The 19,525-nt window shown below is 45.5% G+C and overlaps 2 protein-coding genes across 2 annotated transcripts; one reads left to right on the forward strand and one right to left on the reverse strand.

The window, feature by feature from the left end:
* The first annotated feature begins 604 nt into the window (after window positions 1-604).
* LOC137317680 (probable G-protein coupled receptor 139) lies at window positions 605-8,750 on the forward strand. The gene is made up of 3 exons (XM_067980850.1): window positions 605-674; window positions 2,938-3,830; window positions 8,709-8,750. The coding sequence occupies exons 1-3, from the start codon at window positions 605-607 to the stop codon at window positions 8,748-8,750; spliced, it is 1,005 nt and encodes a 334-aa protein (XP_067836951.1).
* Window positions 8,751-12,949: 4,199 nt separating this feature from the next.
* Window positions 12,950-18,385, reverse strand: LOC137317667 (NACHT, LRR and PYD domains-containing protein 3-like). The gene is made up of 4 exons (XM_067980834.1): window positions 16,667-18,385; window positions 15,033-15,119; window positions 14,706-14,876; window positions 12,950-14,519 (listed from the first exon to the last, which is right to left on the reverse strand). The coding sequence occupies exons 1-4, from the start codon at window positions 18,070-18,072 to the stop codon at window positions 14,348-14,350; spliced, it is 1,836 nt and encodes a 611-aa protein (XP_067836935.1). The 5' UTR covers window positions 18,073-18,385; the 3' UTR covers window positions 12,950-14,347.
* Between the last annotated feature and the right edge of the window lie 1,140 nt (window positions 18,386-19,525).

The raw sequence follows: 19,525 nt of genomic DNA on the forward strand, positions 1-19,525 counted from the left end.
AACATCTGCAGTAAAATAGCGGAGAGAGGAATGTCAATGGGACACGTTCAGTGTCCGTCCCCTAATATCACCCAGGTATTTCTAGGCTGCAATCCTCAACCTGCCCTTTAACTGTCCTCGTGTCAGAGACTCACAATTCATATTTTAACTGGGAAACTGCAGGAACAGAGTGAAACGGGTCAGCTTGTGTCCCTGGGTTCAGTGCACACTGCGGAGACATCTGTCTAAATTATAAATGAAACACCAGGAGTGAACATGGTCAATATAGTTATATAAAAACTGTAAATGAAGCCGTTTATTATTGTTGGATCAGTCCTGTATGAGAACAGATTTAAACTTTATTCCTGAGAGAGGTCTGATTAAGTAATATCGTGGACTTTGAGATGTTTGTGCTTTATTCACCACATTATTTACAGCGGAGTCAAAGCTGCTGATGTAATGTGTTTGTTAAACTGACTGTAACTAATAGCAATGGTCAGGGGTAAAACCGTGTCAGTGGAAACTTATCCCCTGTATAAATCAGGGCTTGTTGGAATGGATCAGCTCAGAGTGCCTGCTGGAGCTGTGGTTTCCAGGGTAACAGAAGTCAGTGCTTCTCACAGAAATGGAATATCCAGTAATCCATCAGATGGAAGACATCTATTATCCTGTTCTTGCAGCGATTGGAGTTCCAGGTAAGCCGTTATCTCAGCTGTTAATGGTGTAAATCAGTGTTGACTCTGCTGCTGTACTTGGGATATGATGTTTTCTCCTACCATGTTTAACACAGTCACCTGTTCTGTTCTATTGGTTGAATGATGGAATATGTTAAGTCTCTGCTCTTTCGGTCTTGTAGGAGCTGCATGATAACCATAATGACCCTTTTATATCCAACCCTGGCATTGATACTGGTTTATTTCCTGTATTGAATCTATTGTTGACAAATGATATCATTTTAACTTCCAAACTTTCGATATTGTCGGAGTTACATTATATCTGTAATGACTTTGTATGTACAAAGCTGGCATTGTTAATGGATTATTCTCTGTGTGGAATATATTGGAATTTGGCGTCTGGGCAAAGAGTTGGTATCAGACCATCAGGAGCTGTTATCAGTTTCATTTTGTGGAACTAACCTGTCCTGGAATATGTTTTCATCAATGTGTTTTCAGTGATTGATAATGAGACAGCTCAAGGTCTCAGTGTTACAAGGAGGCAGTGCAGTGTCCTCCCTCCCCAATAACATGCTCCAGTTTAACTGAGATTTCAGTGTATTTATTGGTTATCACTGTTCTGAAATATTATTTCATTATGTGTGTATCTGACGCCGCTTCAGCTGTCTGGTTACTGAACTGAGTTTGCTGCTGACACTTTCAAATCTCCTTCTCTGCTTCATTGAGAATGAATACACTGACTGTCTATTACTGGACTTCACTGTAAAATGAAATGTTTGGTTGTTATGTTGTCTCAATTTGCACCGTATCTGTTGGAATCAGGAGACCCTCTAAGATTCCTTAGATTATAAGTGTGATGTTGGCGTTTGTTATCTATCCCTTTACTTTATAATTACAGGAGAAGGAATCTTAATTATTTTAAGATCTGTCTGGAAGTGGAATTTGATTCTGTTTATTCCATGATTTGTCGATGCAGTGAACAGTGTAGGTGAACAGGTGGAGAATTGAATGATCTGTAGAATCATTAAACTATTCCACAAAGGCTTCACTATTTAACAAACTAACACTGAGAATAGGATCGGTGGAACACGGGGCTGGTGAACAGAATGCAGGCACAGGATGATAGGATTTAATCGGATATGAAAATGGACTTGAGAAAGAGAGTAGAGTGAGCGATAGAGAGGGGGACTGAGAGGGAAAGCGAGAGGCTGTGGTGTGAATAATTCATCAGAATGAACTGCTGAAACTTCCAGTGCAATTAAACATAGAAAATGTGATTTGAAGGTGTTATTATGATGTGGTCAGATTGAATTAGATTTTATTGTGGGACTCGCTCCTCGTGTTTATATCCCTGTCAGGACCTCAGTCTATTTTTTGTGAATGTTCCATGTTTTCCAACTTGACACTAAATATAGTTACAATTTACTTCAAGAATAGAATCAGAAATGTCTTGATCATAATGAATTATTCGGATTCTGTATTTTTAAAGTTCGGCTGAATTCAATAACAACGTGGTTGATTTTATTAATACTTTTCAATTTAAGTTTAATTGAATGTAGAAATTAAATTTATTAAAGACATTTTACACCCAGCACAGGTTCCCTGACATCGATAACCACAGAAATGAACAGTTGAATGTATTAGTTGGATTGTGTTCCTGAGACCAATAGATTAGATTTCCTCTCACACTCTGCTGCAGTCTCTCCCTGTGAATCCCAGCCTCTCCTCCCAATGCAATGAATCCTCTGTCTCCTCATCCCTTACTTCAGTTTGTCCGTTTTCGCAAACTACCTGCCCCTCATTCCCCTCCAGCTCCCACACGTTCATTTACACAACTCTTTTCCTTGTCTCCCTCCCAACCTCACTCACTGTCAGCTCTCTTAACCCAGAGCGACACACAATCTGCACCTCCCCCGCCCCCTCACCTTCCTGACCCTTCCCTCTCTTTCCCGTCAGTCCGGAGCCCAAATCCGGCTTTAATCCGCTGGATTCCCGGTGTGTAAAACCCCTTCTCCCTTCCCCACCGGCACTGCGCCCTCACTCAGCCCTTCCAGTGGATCCGGTGCTCACTTTATTCACTTTCTGTATCCATCTCCCAATTCATTATTGATCATTGTGTTTTAAAACATATCCCTGCCCGAAAGCGCTGCCCAGGTCAATCAATCACTTTCAACCCTTCGATGCAGCAACAAAGCTGGAAATTTCACCCCAGATCCTCTCAACCTGCTGCTTTGACTCCAGGTCTGATCAGTAATTTCTCTGCTTCTTTTTCTCTCTCTTACAGTTAACTTGGTGGCGATAGTGATCCTGTCCCGAGGAAAGTGCGGTCTCTCCAAATGTATCAGTGTCTACCTGGTGGGAATGGCAGTGGCCGATCTCATGGTCGTTGTCACTCGTGTGATATTGGTGTGGATTGTTGGAATGTATTTCCCAGGTTCATTCCTGAACATTACTCCTGTGTGTAGTTCGATAATCTTCTTGGGAGGTGCAGCCACGGATGTTTCTGTCTGGTTCACGGTCGCTTTCACCTTTGATCGATTTGTGGCCATTTGTTATGAGAAGCTGAAAATTAAATATTGCACCGAGAGAACGGCGGCTGTGGTTCTGGGAACAGTGAGTGTGCTGGCCTGTTTAGAAAGTGTCCCCTGGTACTTTGCATTTGACCCTTACTATATAATTGATAATGTTCCCTGGGGTTGTGTGGGTAAACCGAGCTTCCGTACTTCCCCCGCATGGGCCGCATTTGAGATGTTTCACCTCATTTTAACCCCTTGTGTCCCGTTCTGTCTGATTTTGCTGCTCAATGTTCTCACGGTCAGGCGTATTTTAGTGTCCAGTCAAGTCCGCAGGGGACTCCGGGGCCGCAGCAATGGAGAGAATCAGAGTGATCCAGAGATGGAGAACCGAAAGAAATCCATTATTTTACTCTTCAGTATATCGGGCAGTTTTATACTGTTGTGGCTGACACATGTTGTATTTTTCATTTATGTGCGAATTGCAGACATTCGGTATTATTACTCCTACACTGACCCTGTTTATCTCACAGAAAACACAGCAAGGATGCTGCAGCTTCTCAGTTCCTGCACAAACACGTGTATTTATGTCCTGACCCAGACTAAATTCAGAGAGGAGCTGAAGAACGCGGTGAAATACCCATTCAATCTAATTGTTAAATTAGTGAAATCATAGAAAGAGCTGAAGGGTTTCAAGCACTAGAACTAAATCCCATTTCATACTCCATCCCCTACACTTCCCGGGAGACGGAAAGTACATTTTATATTAACAGCACAGAGCCATGAAATGATCTGAAATATGGTTCTGATGTTATATTTTATTGAAAATCTGACCTATTAAGGCAGGATTTATTCTGCAGGCGACACATGCATTTTGCTCGAAATGGCAGTCCTAAAGAGCCCAGCTGGACTTCAACTAAATGGTGATACAGCAAAATGTGAAAAGCTGTGAATCAAAGTAGCTGCTTTGGGCCAGATCAGAATGGGTGCACGCCAAATAAATGGCGAGGGAGAGAGAGAGGCAGAGAGAGGGGGAGAGGGGGAGGGAGAGAAGGAACGAGATAAAGTCAGAGAGTTGGAGAAAGAGGGAGAGAGACTGAGACAGGCAGAGATACAGAGAGGGAGAGAGAGGGGAGAGTGACTGACATTGAGACGGAGAGGAACATACAGCGATAAAGAGTGTGAGAGAGCGAGATAGTGATATAAAGAGCGAGGGAGAGACAGAGAGTGAGAGCGAGAAAGAGAGAGAGAGAGAGGCAGAGAGCGACACAGGGAGACCGTGAGAAGGATCAGAGAGAAAGACAGGGAGATAGTGGGACAGAGAGAGTAAGAAAGACAGAAAGGCAGGGAGAGAGACAGAGAAAGACAGAAGGAGAGAGAGATGGAGAGAGGAGTGGACAGAGACAGGGAACACAGGGCAAAAGAAATATAATGGTTAAATAGCGCAGAAAATTAAAACAGGTTCACATAAAGGGGAGAGGGTCTGTGACAAAGAGAGAAAGATAGAAACAATGAGGGGTAGAGACAGAGGGACACAGAGCTGGAGATAAATAAAGTGAGTTTGTTAGACTGGAGAGAAATATAAAGAGAGAAAGAAAGAGTGAAAGAAAGCATATATATATAAATATATAAATATATATAATGAGAGAGAGCAAGCAGACATGGATGGAACGAGAGAGAGAGACTGACAAAGGATTACAAATTGATGGAAGTAGAAGTGGAAATAACAAGATAGAATAACACACAGAATATCAACAGAGATAAACGATATAAACATAGAACAGATACAATGAAGTACGGACAAAAATAACTATGTAATCAGCCTGGAGTGTGTGAGAGTGCTGACCAGCAGAACAGCAGCAGATGAAGCAGGTCAGACAGTTCATGTTTGTTCTGGGGTAACACTCTTGTGGATTTAATTTTGACATTTCTAAAGGTGATGCCTGGAGGCTGCACAATAAAGTCACTCAGCCTTGTGCACCTGACCCTGACCATTACTTACTGCAGGAGTTTCCCAGCTGCTCTTTGCAGTAAACATTCATCTGATAAACGAAAGCCTGAGACTAGATCCGCTTCAGTATGTCTGAAGGAAAAGGACGATTAAAAGGTGGAAGGACTGTTAAAAGGATTGATAATGACACATTGTAAAAGATCACACAGCAGAGGATAGATCACCATCGCAAAAAGAACGATTCCAGGGGGGCTAGAGGTGGTTTGAACACCTGCCGACTTGAATTGGTTACGTTGTGGACACTGAGAGAAAACAAGTAAAGTGTCATTCAATCGTGGGTTGTATTTGTAGGAACCTGTTATTGATAAGCCACCGTCCCAGAGGTGTGATTCTGTGTAGAAACGGTCTTAAAAAGCTGGGCAGAAGTTGAGTGGGGAGAGACGCAGATCCATCATAACTGCTCCAACCTCACCTTTCGCTTCCTGACAGCACCACCTCACCTGGAATTTTCATGACTGCTCGCTACCTCCCAGCTTGATGCCTCGATGCAGGTTTACAGATTGCCTTTGAAGCAGATGACCAGAGAAAGCCACACTGCACTACAACAGTATCCATCAAAATACCTGGAATCTTCCCGGCAAGTCTAAAACTTTCGATATGGGCTTAGTCTAAGATAAACATTTGATTTCCAAACGGTTATGCATTTTGAGAATTGAGAATGTGTTGTTTAATTTTTGCTAAAGCAATTCTAAATCGGGCATAAACCCAAGATGATGTTTAAATTCTAATGTCATTTTTTTTATTGAATTAATAATAAATGTTTGTTTTCTCTGTAAAGCCATGGTTTGTGCCTGAAGTTTGTTTAGGATAAAGAGCCCATTAATTAAATGTAAAATTAAACCTTGTGGAGATAAAAAGGCATTGCCCTAAATTAAAGTGTAAAATCACTTTGCACCTTTTTGCTCCTCCATCTGTACCATGTGTAACTTTCCCCGTGAGCTGCTGGATTCTGCAATAAATAATATGTATGTTTACCCCTTCTGTAGCGTTAATAAACTGGACAGGGTCCCGCAGCACTCTCCTGTTCTGTTACTGTTAAAATACTGTTTTTGTTTCAGATTAAAGAAAAATATGAATAGTGCAGAAATGAATTAAATCTCAGATCAGAACGACATTCAGATTGAGTCCAATTTTACTCTGATTTATTTAATAGAAGCTAGAATTACATTCTCTACAATAAATGTCAAATTGGACCTTTCCTCCGAATGCCTGGTCTCTCCTTTTCTATCACCATTCAGTCCAAACAACCAAATGTTAATCCATTTTTTTTGCAGAAGTTCACATTTTGATGTTTAATTCCCTCACTGCACCGCTGTCTTTATGTTAAACACCAGCTAGTGTTAGTCTCACTCAGTTTGTATTTTTAACGATAGTGCAACAGTGATTTAACACGAAAAGCAAATTATCCCTCTCTGTGTCTCTGATCACAACAAGCTTCTCCTTGCCCCTCAGTAAGATGGCTGCCTTACTGGTGGCCATTTTGTTTCGGGTTCAGAGCGGCCATTTTGATTAAAATTCATGGACGCCTTGCCCCTCAGTGAGATGGCCGCCTTATTGACGGCTTTTTTGTTTCAGCATCAGGGTGGCCAATTTGTTCAGCTTCATGGCAGCCAATTCTTTCAATATGACCATCTTGCCCCACTCGTAAGTTGGCCGCCTTTCGGGTGCCATTTTGTTTCAGGTTCATGGCGTTGAAGTTGTTGTTCATCGATTCACATTTTGATAGCAGGCACGGTGCAAGAGGAGTCCATTCAGCCCACCCTGCCTGTGCCAGCTCCTTGAAAGCGCGATTCAATCATTCCCATTTCCCGCTCTGCTTTTCCCCCACAGCCCTCATGGATGCTTGTAATAGTAGTTGTGATAATACACACACGCATATATATATATATATATATATATATATGTATACAATTTGCTGTTGTAGGAGTTGCTTATATATATATATATGTATATAGAATACAAGTTGTTGTTGTCGATAAAGATTGTTTCTCAATCTTTTATTCTTTCGATTCTTCTCCTTTATAAACTGGTCTTTGTTTCTGTGTCAGTGAATGTTGCTGAGAGATTGTCCCTGTAACTGAGCGAGGGATCTTGCTGTGTATTAGGTTTTTAAAAAATGCTTTGGCTCTTTTATCTGTCATGAATTTATTTGAAATCTTTGGCTAATTGGTAAAATCCACAAACTGTAAGTTGCCCACAAACTCCAGGCTTTTTATCCACTGCGAATTAAAACAAGAGAAAAGAGCAAAGGGAAAGTTCGTTCACCTTTGCAAACTGCAACATAAAGGGTGAAGTAGCAAAAAATGCCCAGGGTTTGTGTCCCCTTCTCCAGAAACAGAAGAGAAAATGAGCACAGGGGCAATTTGGACGCTGCAGCAAACACTAACCCGGGACAGGGAGAGAGACCCGGACCTTTCAGGGGAGGGGCGGGGGATGGCGAGTGAGGGAATGAGTGGCAAAGCAGGAGAGAAAACCCTGCAAACTTGTATTGGAGAGTGAGAGAGGGAAGCAACTTGTGCTCTTCAGTCTGCCCTGAGTGTCTTTCTGTCTCTCTCTCTCTCCCAACTTTTCTCTCTTTTCTTCAGATTCTCTGCTTTGTAACTGGGGAGTTTCTTTGTCAGTGGTGTTTGCTGAGAGATTGCCTGCCTGTGTAATGGAGTGAGTGAGTGAGTGAGTGTGAATGTGTGTGTGTGTGAGTGAGTGTGAGGGAGCTCTGGGCTCTTGCTGTGCCTTTTCAATCACTTGCTTTGTTTTCAATCAATTCCTTTTCACCATCTCTCTCCCGACAGAGGATATGTTTTGTGGAAATGCTGTAACATGAAGTTGTGGAAAGAGATTTTTTGGGAGGAGGTGGATTCCTTGGACAAGAAGCTTTCTCTCCACAGGGGACTGATCGAGGCCTTCACCACAGGCTCACGTGAATTGTGTCTGGGTCACTGTGGGATCACTGGGAGCACTGTGGGATCATGGGTTGCTATGGGATCAGTAGGATACTGCAGGTTCACTGGGACATTGTGGGATGACTGTGACACTGTGGGATCAGTGGGACATTGTGGGATCAGTGGGACATTGTGGGATCATTGGCTTACTGTGACCTTACTGGCCGCCATTTTGTTTCAGCTTCATGGGGTTACAGGAGAAACTGCTTTACCCATTCTATGTAATATAGAAAATATATATATATATATATATATATTACATATATACACGTTATTTTATACACGCAAGTTGTTGTATATAAAGACAGTCTCTCAAACTTTTGCACAAATGCAGTAAGCTGGGATACTGGGACCTCTGTGCGCACTGTGGAATCACTGGGACACTGTGGATCAATGGGATACTATCACTGGGTGCATTGTGGAATCACTTAGACACACTGTGGGGACTCTATGGGATACTTATTTACCCAGTTGGGCCTTGGGGCTGAATTGTCTACTCCTGTTCCTATGTAACATGCTCGAGGGGCTGAATGGCCTCCTCCTTTTCCAGTCAAACAGGCTGGAAGGGCTTAATGGCCCAGTCCCATTCCAGTTTAATAGGCTCGAGATGCTGAATGGCCTCCAGTTTCCGTAAAACATGCTCGAAGGGCTGAATGGCCTCCTCCTGTTCCTATACAACAGGCTTAAGGGGCTGATTGGCCTCCAGTTCCGGTGTAAAGGGCTCCAGTGACTGCATAACCTCCTCCTGTTCCTACTTAACATGCTCGAGGGGATGAATGGTGTCCCGTTCCTGTATAACAGGCTCGAAGGGCTGAATAGCCTCCTCCTCTGCCAGTGCAACAGGCTCGAGGGGTTTAATTGCCTAATCCTTTTCCAGGGTAATACGCTCGAGGTGCTGAATGGCCTTCAGTTCCCATATAACAGGCTCGAGGGCATGAATTGCCTCCTCCTGCTGCTATCTGACAAGTTTGAGGGGTTGATTGGCCTCCAGTTCCTGCAGAACAGTCTTGAACGGCTGAATAACCTGCTCCTTTTCCAATGCAACAGGTTTGAGGGACTGATCGGCCTCTAGTAACTGTGTAACGGGCTCGAGGGACTGAATGGCCTCCTCCTCTTCCTGTGTAACAGCCTTCAGGGGATGAATGACCTCCTCCTGTAACTGTGTAACAAGCTCGAGGGGCTGAATGGACTTCTCCTGTTCCTATCCAACAGCCTTGAGGTACTTGCCGCTATTTCGTCCAAGATGGCTGCGGTAATCGCCGCCATTTTATCCAAGATTGCCGCCGTGCTTGAATACAAATTCTTGTTGTTGTATTAGTTGTTGTGATGGTGGTCTAAATACAAAGACTGCCACCCTGGGAGCACTCTGGGGTTCTGGGTGCACTCTGCGATCCCTGGGTGCACTCTGGGATGACTGGGTGCACTCTGGGTTCAGTCAAGAGTCACTGGGACATTCTGGGGTAAATGTGGGATCACCGCGGACACTCTGCCGCAATTTTCTTCAAGATGGCCGCCATACTTGCCGCCATTTTGTCCAAAATGGGATCACTCTGGGGTGACTTGGTTTAATTCGAGATCCCTGGGTGCACTTTCGAATGACTCTGGGGTTACTGGGTTCATTCTGGGATCACTCTGGGCTGGCTGGGTGGAGTCTGAGTTGACTGGGTGTAAGCTGGGAGCCCTGGGAGCACTCTCGGATTACTTTGCGGTGACTGGGTGCATTATGGGATCGCTCTGCGTTGACTGGATGCAATCTGGAATCCCTGGGCGAACTGTGGGATGAATCCATGGTGATAGGGTGCATTCTGGGATCACTGGGTCCACTCTGGAATAAATCTGGGGTGACTGGGTGCACTCTTAGATGCCTGGGAGAACTCTGGGATCACTCTGGGATCAATATGGGGTGACTGGGTGCACGCTGGGCTGCCTGCGTGCGTTCTGGGATCACTCAGGAGTGACTGGTTGCACTCTGGGCTCCCTGCGTGCAATCTGGGATCACTATGGGGTGATTGGGTGCACCCTGGTATCCCTGTGTGAAAATAGCGATGACTCTGAGGTGACTGGGTGCATTCTGGTGTACTGAGGGTGTCACTGGGACATTCTGGTGTCACTGTGGGATCACTTGGGACACTCTGCTGCTTACTTGCCCACATTTTGTTCAAGAATGCCGTCATACGTGCGGCCATTTTGTCCAAGTTAGTCACCATGCTTGCCGCCATTTTTCCAAGATGGCCACCAGACATGCCGCCGTTTTGTCCAAGATGGCTGCCACACTTGTGACCAATTTGTCCAAGATGGCGACCGTACTTGCCGCCATGCTGACCATGTGTAAATACACATACATATATCATATATACAGATATATGATATATATATATATATATATCAAAAATACAAGTTTTTGTTGTAGTAGTAATTATTGTCGTGGTGGTCTAAATATAAAGACTGCCACTCTGGGATCACTCTGGTGTGACTGGGCGCACTCTGGGATCACTGGGTGCAATCTGGGGTCCCTGGGTGCACTCAGGAATCCCTGGCAGCACTCTGGGATCACTCTGGGTTGACTGGGTGCATTCTGGAATCCCTGGGTGCACCCTAGGTTCACTGTGGGGTGACTGGGTGCACTCTGGGATCACTGGGTGCACTCTGGGTTCACTGTGGGATCACTGGGACATTGTGGGGTCACTGTGATATCACTGGGGACACTCTGCGCGGTACTTGCCGCTATTTTGCCCAAGATAGCTGCCATTTTGTCCAAGATGGCCAACGTACTTCTCGCCATTTTGTCCAAGATGGCTATCCGACGAATGCAAGTTGTTGTTGTAGAAGTAGTGGTAGTTGTTGTGATGGTGGTCTAAATATGAAGACTGCCAGTTTGGGATCCCTCTAGGGAGACCTGTGCCTCCCCCAAAGGAGACCGACCGACACCTTCTTCCCTGAAGGGGACTGATGGAGGCCTCCCCCAGAGGAGATCGACCGTGGCCTCCTCAACAGACTGCACCCAAACAGGGCCCACGAGAGTTCGGTCTGTTTATTGCCCTGGGGTTTAATTTCCTCTCTGGGCCCTGGTTTTGGGGCCTCGGTTTAACATGTTCCTGTTCGATTGTGACCGTTGTGATTTAACCAGGTTAAAGCCTGGGGTTAAAGTAGCCCGGCCTGCAATGTTATACAAACACGTTAACCCAGTGTGAGGCAAACAGGGGCCGAGAGGAGATTAACGTCGGAAACGTGAACCACTGGACAGGCTGATAGGGTTTGTTATAATTTCAAAATGATGCTTGTGTTTCGGGGAGATGGGACAACACTGAGGGGACAAAGCGGCCATTTGAGGGGTTTTGATGGAGTAAATAAGGAGAAACTGTTTCCAGTGGCAGGGGGTCGGTAACCGGAGGACACAGATTCAAAATAATTGTCAAAAGATACAGAGGTGACATGAGGAAGGATTATTTCTTTATGCAGCGAGATGTAATGATCTGTAATTCACTGCCTGAAAGGGAGGTGGAAGCAGATTCAATAGTAACTTTCAAAAGGGAATTAGAGAATTACTAGAAAAGGAAAAATGTGTTGGCCATGGGGAAAGATCAGGGTAATGGGACCATCTGGTTAGCTTTTTAAAAGAGCCGACACCGGCACGATGGGCTGAATGGCTTCCCTTTTGTGATGGACCATTCTGTGATTTTGCAGCGGGTTCACGGCGGCCATTTTGCGTTGGATGTCGGGAGGCCAGATTGTGGGGTCCCAGCTGAGCTCTTTTGCTCACAGTCCCTCTCACCATTTTGTGTAAATTGCATATCCAGCCTCCCGAGTAAGAGCCCTCCCCCCGACACACACACACAGTTCACCAGACCAAACAGTCACGTCTGCGATGCCGCTTGGAGGAAGAGGGATGGAATTTCCAGGATCCTTTATTCAATATTTTAGAACACGAACACCATCAAAAAAAGAGACCAGGCCTGAGGTGAAGTAAACGGTGGAGTTTTATTAACACAGCACACAGACAACAACTTACATTTATATTGCACCTTTATAGTAATAAAACGACACAGGGCGCTTCACAGGAGATATTCATGTGACACCGAGCCACACAATGAGGTATTAGGACAAGTGATCAAAAACTTGGGCAAAAAGGTAGGTTTTCAGAAGAGTTTTAAAAGGAGGAGAGAGAGGCGGAGAGGTATAGGGAGGGAATTCCAGAGCTTAGGGCCCAGACAGCTGAAGGCACGGCCGCCAATGGTGGAGCAATGACAGTGGGGGATGTGCAAGCGACCGGAATTGGAGGAGGGCAGAGATTTTGCAGGGTTGAAGGGACACTTGTTACAGAGTCTGACTCCTCACTGGGAGGGACACATACTGCACATAAGGACACATCTTACCCTGCACACTTCCTGTCTGTACATTGACCCAGTGTCCCACTGCAGCCCAGACTGAGCCCCACCCTGGGCCCTTCCTGTTTGTACATTGACCCAGTGTCCCACTGCAGCCCAGACTGAGTCCCACTCTGGGCCCTTCCTGTCTGTACATTGACCCAGTGCCCCACTGCAGCCCAGACTGAGCCCCACCCTGGGCCCTTCCTGTCTGTACATTGACCCAGTGTCCCACTGCAGCCCAGACTGAGTCCCACTCTGGGCCCTTCCTGTCTGTACATTGACCCAGTGTCCCACTGCAGCCCAGACTGAGCCCCACCCTGGGCCCTTCCTCTCTGTACATTGACCCAGTGTCCCACTGCAGCCCAGACTAAGCCCCACCCTGGGCCCTTCCTGTCTGTACATTGACCCAGTGTCCCACTGCAGCCCAGACTGAGCCCCACCCTGGGCCCTTCCTGTCTGTACATTGACCCAGTGTCCCACTGCAGCCCAGACTGAGCCCCACCCTGGGCCCTTCCTGTCTGTACATTGACCCAGTGTCCCACTGCAGCCCAGACTGAGCCACACCCTGGGCCCTTCCTGTCTGTACATTGACCCAGTGTCCCACTGCAGCCCAGACTGAGCCCCACCCTGGGCTCTTCCTGTCTGTACATTGACCCAGTTTCCCACTGCAGCCCAGACTGAGCCCCACCCTGGGCCCTTCCTGTCTGTACATTGACCCAGTGTCCCACTGCAGCCCAGACTGAGCCCCACCCTGGGCCCTTCCTGTCTGTACATTGACCCAGTGTCCCACTGCAGCCCAGACTGAGCCCCACCCTGGGCCCTTCCTCTCTGTACATTGACCCAGTTTCCCACTGCAGCCCAGACTGAGCCCCACCCTGGGCCCTTCCTGTCTGTACATTGACCCAGTGTCCCACTGCAGCCCAGACTGAGCCCCACCCTGGGCCCTTCCTCTCTGTACATTGACCCAGTGTCCCACTGCAGCCCAGACTGAGCCCCACCCTGGGCCCTTCCTGTCTGTACATTGACCCAGTTTCCCACTGCAGCCCAGACTGAGCCCCACCCTGGGCCCTTCCTGTCTGTACATTGACCCAGTGTCCCACTGCAGCCCAGACTGAGCCCCACCCTGGGCCCTTCCTCTCTGTACATTGACCCAGTGTCCCACTGCAGCCCAGACTGAGCCCCACCCTGGGCCATTCCTGTCTGTACATTGACCCAGTTTCCCACTGCAGCCCAGACTGAGCACCACCCTGGGCCCTTCCTGTCTGTACATTGACCCAATGCCCCATTGGGGACCATCCAGCCCCGGATATCCGGCAGAATCAGCGCTGGGGGACCGGGTGACTGAGTCTCGTGACCCTGTCGCTGGGCCTCTGACGTCACAATGGGAGACGACGCTCGCTCAGCTCGAGCTGGAAACCGTTAAAGGGCCGTTCGGATTTGAACCTGGAGCGCGGCCGGTTAAAGGGGAGGGACAGAGAATCGGCCAAAAATGTTCATATAATGAGACCAGGAATGGCAATAAATTGAAATGTTCATATAATGAGACCAGGAATGGTTTCAATTGAAATGTTCATATAATGAGACCAGGAATGGTTTCAATTGAAATGTTCACACTCCCACTCTCATTCCGGGTCTGGATTCCCGCAGTGACTCCAGGTGTCTCTTTCCGTTTGGACTGAACTGATTCTCCCTCAGACTGAAACAGATTAAAGATTAAACAGGAAATAAACAGATTGAACAACAGTGGAAATAACGGGGAGACTGGGGTTAATATTTCAATAATAATTACAGAGAAATATTACCCATAAAAGGGACTGAATCCCACTGATATTTTATTTATTACATTAAACATTAACACAAACACTCAGCAGATCCGCTCCAGACTCCTGCGGGTCAGTATGAGGGAGCGGAGAGCGGGGACAGATCGGTCTGTGAAGGAGTTTGATCCCAGGTTCAGATCCGTCAGTGACCGGTTTGTCCTGAGAGCGGAGACGAGATCCTCGGGACAAGAATCTGTGAGACCGACATCATCCAGACTGGGGATCAGAGAGAGAGAATTAACAGCGATCAGGGTAATTCCCCAGTGTTTATTAATAACACTGTTACTGATAATAATAATAATAATGTACATTATTAGTAACACTATTAATTTTACTAATAATAATGTTTAATGTTAGACAGCCAGTTATTATAAACACAATCTCACACAATCTGATACTTACCGCAGTTCCTGTATTTTACAGTCCGGGTTCCTCAGAGCCGTAAACAGTAGTTTCATTCCTGAATCTCCCAGTTTATTATTACCCAGGTTCAGAACCGTCAGTGACCGGTTTGTACTGAGAGCGGAGGAGAGATCATTGGCACAAGAAGCTGTGAGACCGTTGTACCATAACCTAGAGATCAGAGTGAGGAGAGAGACGAGCAGAGATAACAGGAATCAGAGTAAATTCCCAGTATTTATTTGTATTACTGTTCCTTATACTGACATTAATGTACAGTGTTAGACATCCAGTTATTACAAACACAATCTCACACAGTCTGATACTTACTCCAGTGTCTGTATTTTACAGTCCGGGTTCCTCAGAGCCGCAGACAATAGTTTCACTCCTGAATCTTCCAGTTGATTTCCTGCCAGTCTCAACACAAACAGACAGAGAGTGAGAACCAAACTGAATCCAATCCCCGATCTGACACAATTTCTCTCTGATTTTTCAGTGTTTCCTGTAGTATCTTCAGGAAATTAATAACTAGATTTCCCTGTCGCTGACAATGAATCTTACTCTGTCCAACGCCCCATATATTCAGGGACTGTCAGTAAATGTATTTATTAAATAAAGTGCTGTCTGTGTGAAGCCTTCAAATGTCCCTCAGTCCGGTCTCATTTCCTGATGATCAGAATCACCCTCCTGGAGGTCCCGTCATGTTTGGGGAAATTGTCTCATTTCTGCTGATTCTTAAATCCCAGATTTTATGGGAATGGGGCAATTTTCCTGAATTAAATGATAAAGTGGTGATTACCTGTACTTTATGCAGTATTATATTAATCTGTTTCATACCTCGGGGTGAGTTATATTGTGAAACGGCACTAAAGGCTGCTGTAAAATCCATCCCCCAGGATTTTATGTAACAAGGAGAGTTTATTCTGTCCTGTTACTAGTTTTAAATGTCCCTGTACTTCTAGTTTATCGGGGAGGGGAGTCTCTCACTTTATTCCCATTAAATTCTCTCCACATTTATTTCAGGCGCAACGTTCCCGACAGTTTATGGGGATTTTTCTGAAGTTCCCTCCCCGAGCGGGGCCTCACACACAGGGGGCAGATTATGGGAAATTCCCGGGTTCACTGCCCCCTGGTTAACCCAGGAGCCTCCCGCTGTGTGTGAGGCCCCACCGCTGGCCGGTGTGTGTCTGTACTCCTGGGCTAATACCCCACAACCTGTTAGATTGGAACCTTTTCAAAGGCAGATTTTAGTTCCCAAATCTCACTGAAGTGTCGGCCTGGATTAATGAGCGAGGGGCCTGAATCCACGACCTTCTGACTCAGAGGCACGAGTGCTGCCAGCTGGGTGAAGAGATGATGGATGTATTGGAGAGTGTGAAGGGCTGTGTCATTGATGAGTTAAGATAACGGATCACTGTCCTGCGGGGAAAGCTCAGCTCGCCCACTGGCGGTTGACTGCCCGAAAGCTGTGTTTTGCTGTTTGTTACTGAATGTTTGGTGTTTCTGCTTCCCTCTCCTACACACGTTGACAGTCCGGTGACTGTCACTTGCCCTCACACCTCGGTAAGAGGGTGGGATGCTCCGACACACAGACTGCTGCAATTAGTGTCGGTCTACGTGTAAGTAACAGTGAGATGGAGTCTCTTCAATGGACGTATCTCAGACAGTGAGAAAAACAACAATAAATATAATTTATTACAATTAAATTATCAGACTCTTTCAGTGACCTGTATTTACTGATCGGATAAAAATTGTGAAATCCCGAATTGTTCACAAGGATCCATTTTAGATTCTCCAGTCCTGAGGGAATTACTAACCGATCCTCTTATCATTTGTCATATTTGTGTTGAATCTGTTTCTCTCTGGTTTAACTGAACTGTTTGTTTCCCTTCATTTCCGATCAGCAATACAATCCGTGACTGTTCTACAATTGGCCTAACAGTTAGAGACAAATAATCATTCACCTCAACACCTGGCATTTGTGCACTACGGTTCCCAGCCGCTGGAGTCCTTCACACCGAATGGAGCAGCCCCCCAGATTGAGGTGTTTTATTGTATCACAGATTCCAATGACATGAGACAGCACCGCACAGTCAATCGGGGTCAGTCTCAATTCACTAAATGTACGTGTTTCCACAGATCGCACTGTGACCCGAGCCAGTGTTTTATTCTGAGACTCAAACAGGTAGTGGAATGTGTTCAGGAGGTTCCTTTTCCCAGTTTCACGCTCTGTCTTTCCAATCTGTCCTTCAACCTTCTCCTTCACCCAGTCAATCACTCCGCAGATCGTTTGATGAAGAAGTGGACCCAGAAACTCCTCCAGGGGCCGAGCTGACTGTGAGGAGGAGAGACCAACAACAAAACGGAGAAATATCTCAAATCTCCCATCTTCCTTGTTGTGGGCTTCACTGAGGAGTTTCCGGATGTTCCCTGGATATGGAGACAGGAATTGTGCGAGTGCGGCTACAAACTCTTGGATGGTGAGGTGGGGGAATGTGTAAACCACACTCTGGGCAGAATCATCTCTCTCCAAAAGTTCCATCATGAACCCAGACAGGAACTGGGAAGGTTGCAGATTGTACTTGATCAAATCTCCATTTCTGAACACAATCTTCTTCTTGGAGACCCCAGTGAAAGCCATCTCACCGATCTTCAGTAACACATCACGGGGGGATTCAATCTCTCGGCCATGGTTTTTCAGAATGTTGTAAATATAGTAGGAATATAGTTGGGTGATGGTCTTGGGAACACGCTGCTGTTTCCTTTCCCTTTGTGTGAAGAAGGGACCCAGTGACAGACAGAGGATCCAGTAGTAGGAAGGGTTGTAACACATGGTGTACAGGATCTCGTTCTCCTCCACATGATTGAAAACAGCTGCTGCCACCGACTGATCTTCAAAAAACTTGTTGAAATATTCCTTCCGTTCCTCACCAACAAATCCAAGGATTTCAGCCCAGACACTGATCTCAGCCTTTTCCAATAAATGTAATGCAGTGGGGCGGCTGGTCACTAGCACTGAACATCCTGGGAGCAGCTTGTGCTGTAATAAACTGTACACAATGTCAGACACTTCACACCAGTCTTCAGGATCTGTGCACATGTACTGAGGTTCTGTATTTCTCCGATTGTCAGCAAAATTGATACTGTCCTTGAATTCATCTAAACCATCGAATGTAAACAGTAATCCCTCTGGGTTCTTCCAGAGTTCTCCCAGAATATTTCCAAAGCAAGGATACAGATCCAGTATCAGATTCCTCAGGTTTATTCTACAGTTAATAGCATTCAAATCCCGGAACCTAAAGCTGAAAACAAATTGAAAGTGTGGGTATACTTTCCCAGTGGCCCAGTCATGAACAATCTTTTGTACCATTGTTGTTTTTCCAATCCCCGCGACTCCGCTCACTGCTGCTGAACTCCCAGATTTGGATTTTCTCCGGGAAAAACTGCTCTGGAACAGTTGATCATTTCGGATTTTTTCCAGTTCTCTCCGGAGATGTTTCTTTCTCCACTCTTCATGGTCTCGGCCTCTTGCCAGCAGTTCATGTTCTACAAGTGTCCGATCAAGAACAGTGGAAATGACCGTTAGTTCAGTGTATAGATTGACCAGCTGGAAAATCTTAACCTTCTCCTTTGTTAGGATCGTGTTCACTCTCAGTGTTTCAGTTTGGACCCGGAGTGTTTCCTTGTGTTTCTGTTGAACATCTTCAATGAGAACAGACAGAAAGTGGTTCTCAATGTTAGTTGTATTGATATAAAAACAAATTCTCAATATCACTTTACTATTCAGTGAAATGTTCCGAGATTGAATTCATAGCTTCAATTGAGGTGCGAGCAGGAAATTAAACTCAGTTGCTGAAAACCTCGCTTGAAAGTGAACAAGGGCTGTGAAAAGTTTCAAATCCTCACTTGATTCTAATATTTACTGAACATGGAGATTTCGATGAAGGTGATATTTTCGCTCTGATAATTAATCCTATCAGCCCTGAACTGCACTGGAGACATCTGATAGAAACCTTAACATGATCCTGGTTATACGACAGTGGAGGTTCCATTTGATCAATCTATGAAACTGTCAGTGGTGCTGTCCTTCTGCGGAAATGGTAAATAGGGTTTTGCGTATCAGTGGGACAGAGACAGACGATGAATGGACAGAAGTTCCACTGTTATTGTATCAGACCTCAGGCAGGTTATCTGGGATATTGTGGGCACTGGGAGAGGGACAGACTGTGAATGGACAGAAGTTCCACTGTTTAACCTCGATGGAGGGGAAGCTTTCAGAAACGGGACTCGGATAGGTTATCTGGGGTATTACCTGTTGTTCTATATCACGTGATAGCAAGTAAATCTTAATGCCATTCTTAATGTACAGTGGGGAATCAGAAAGATGATTTAAGATATCGGAGTTTGCGTTGAGGGAAGGCTGGCGCATTAATGTATTTTGTTTGGCTGAGAAACTTCGGTTCTGAAATGTTTTAATGGAATTCAGAACATGAGTGCAGGAAACAGGCTCACAATCAACAAAATAATTAATAACAGAGAAAATTGAAAGTCAGAAATACGAAGGGAAATCACCCAAAGCTTTGGAAAGCAGGGACCAGATACCGGGGAAGGACACTAAAGGGACAGTGTAAGTGGGGTGAAGTGATAATTGAACGTGTTTCTGTGGATTCACTGAGAGGAAGCAAAAGTGGGGTCATCTCTCTAACAGGGACAGGCTTATTTGGGCCAAATGGTCTTTTCCTGTCTCTAATCATTCTCCTGTTGTATTGTGTTTCAGAAATAGTGAACACTTTTTCAGCAATTATTATGTATATTAATTGAAT

Source organism: Heptranchias perlo, unplaced genomic scaffold (assembly GCF_035084215.1).
Source record: "Heptranchias perlo isolate sHepPer1 unplaced genomic scaffold, sHepPer1.hap1 HAP1_SCAFFOLD_63, whole genome shotgun sequence".
NCBI classification, from domain to species: domain Eukaryota; kingdom Metazoa; phylum Chordata; class Chondrichthyes; order Hexanchiformes; family Hexanchidae; genus Heptranchias; species Heptranchias perlo.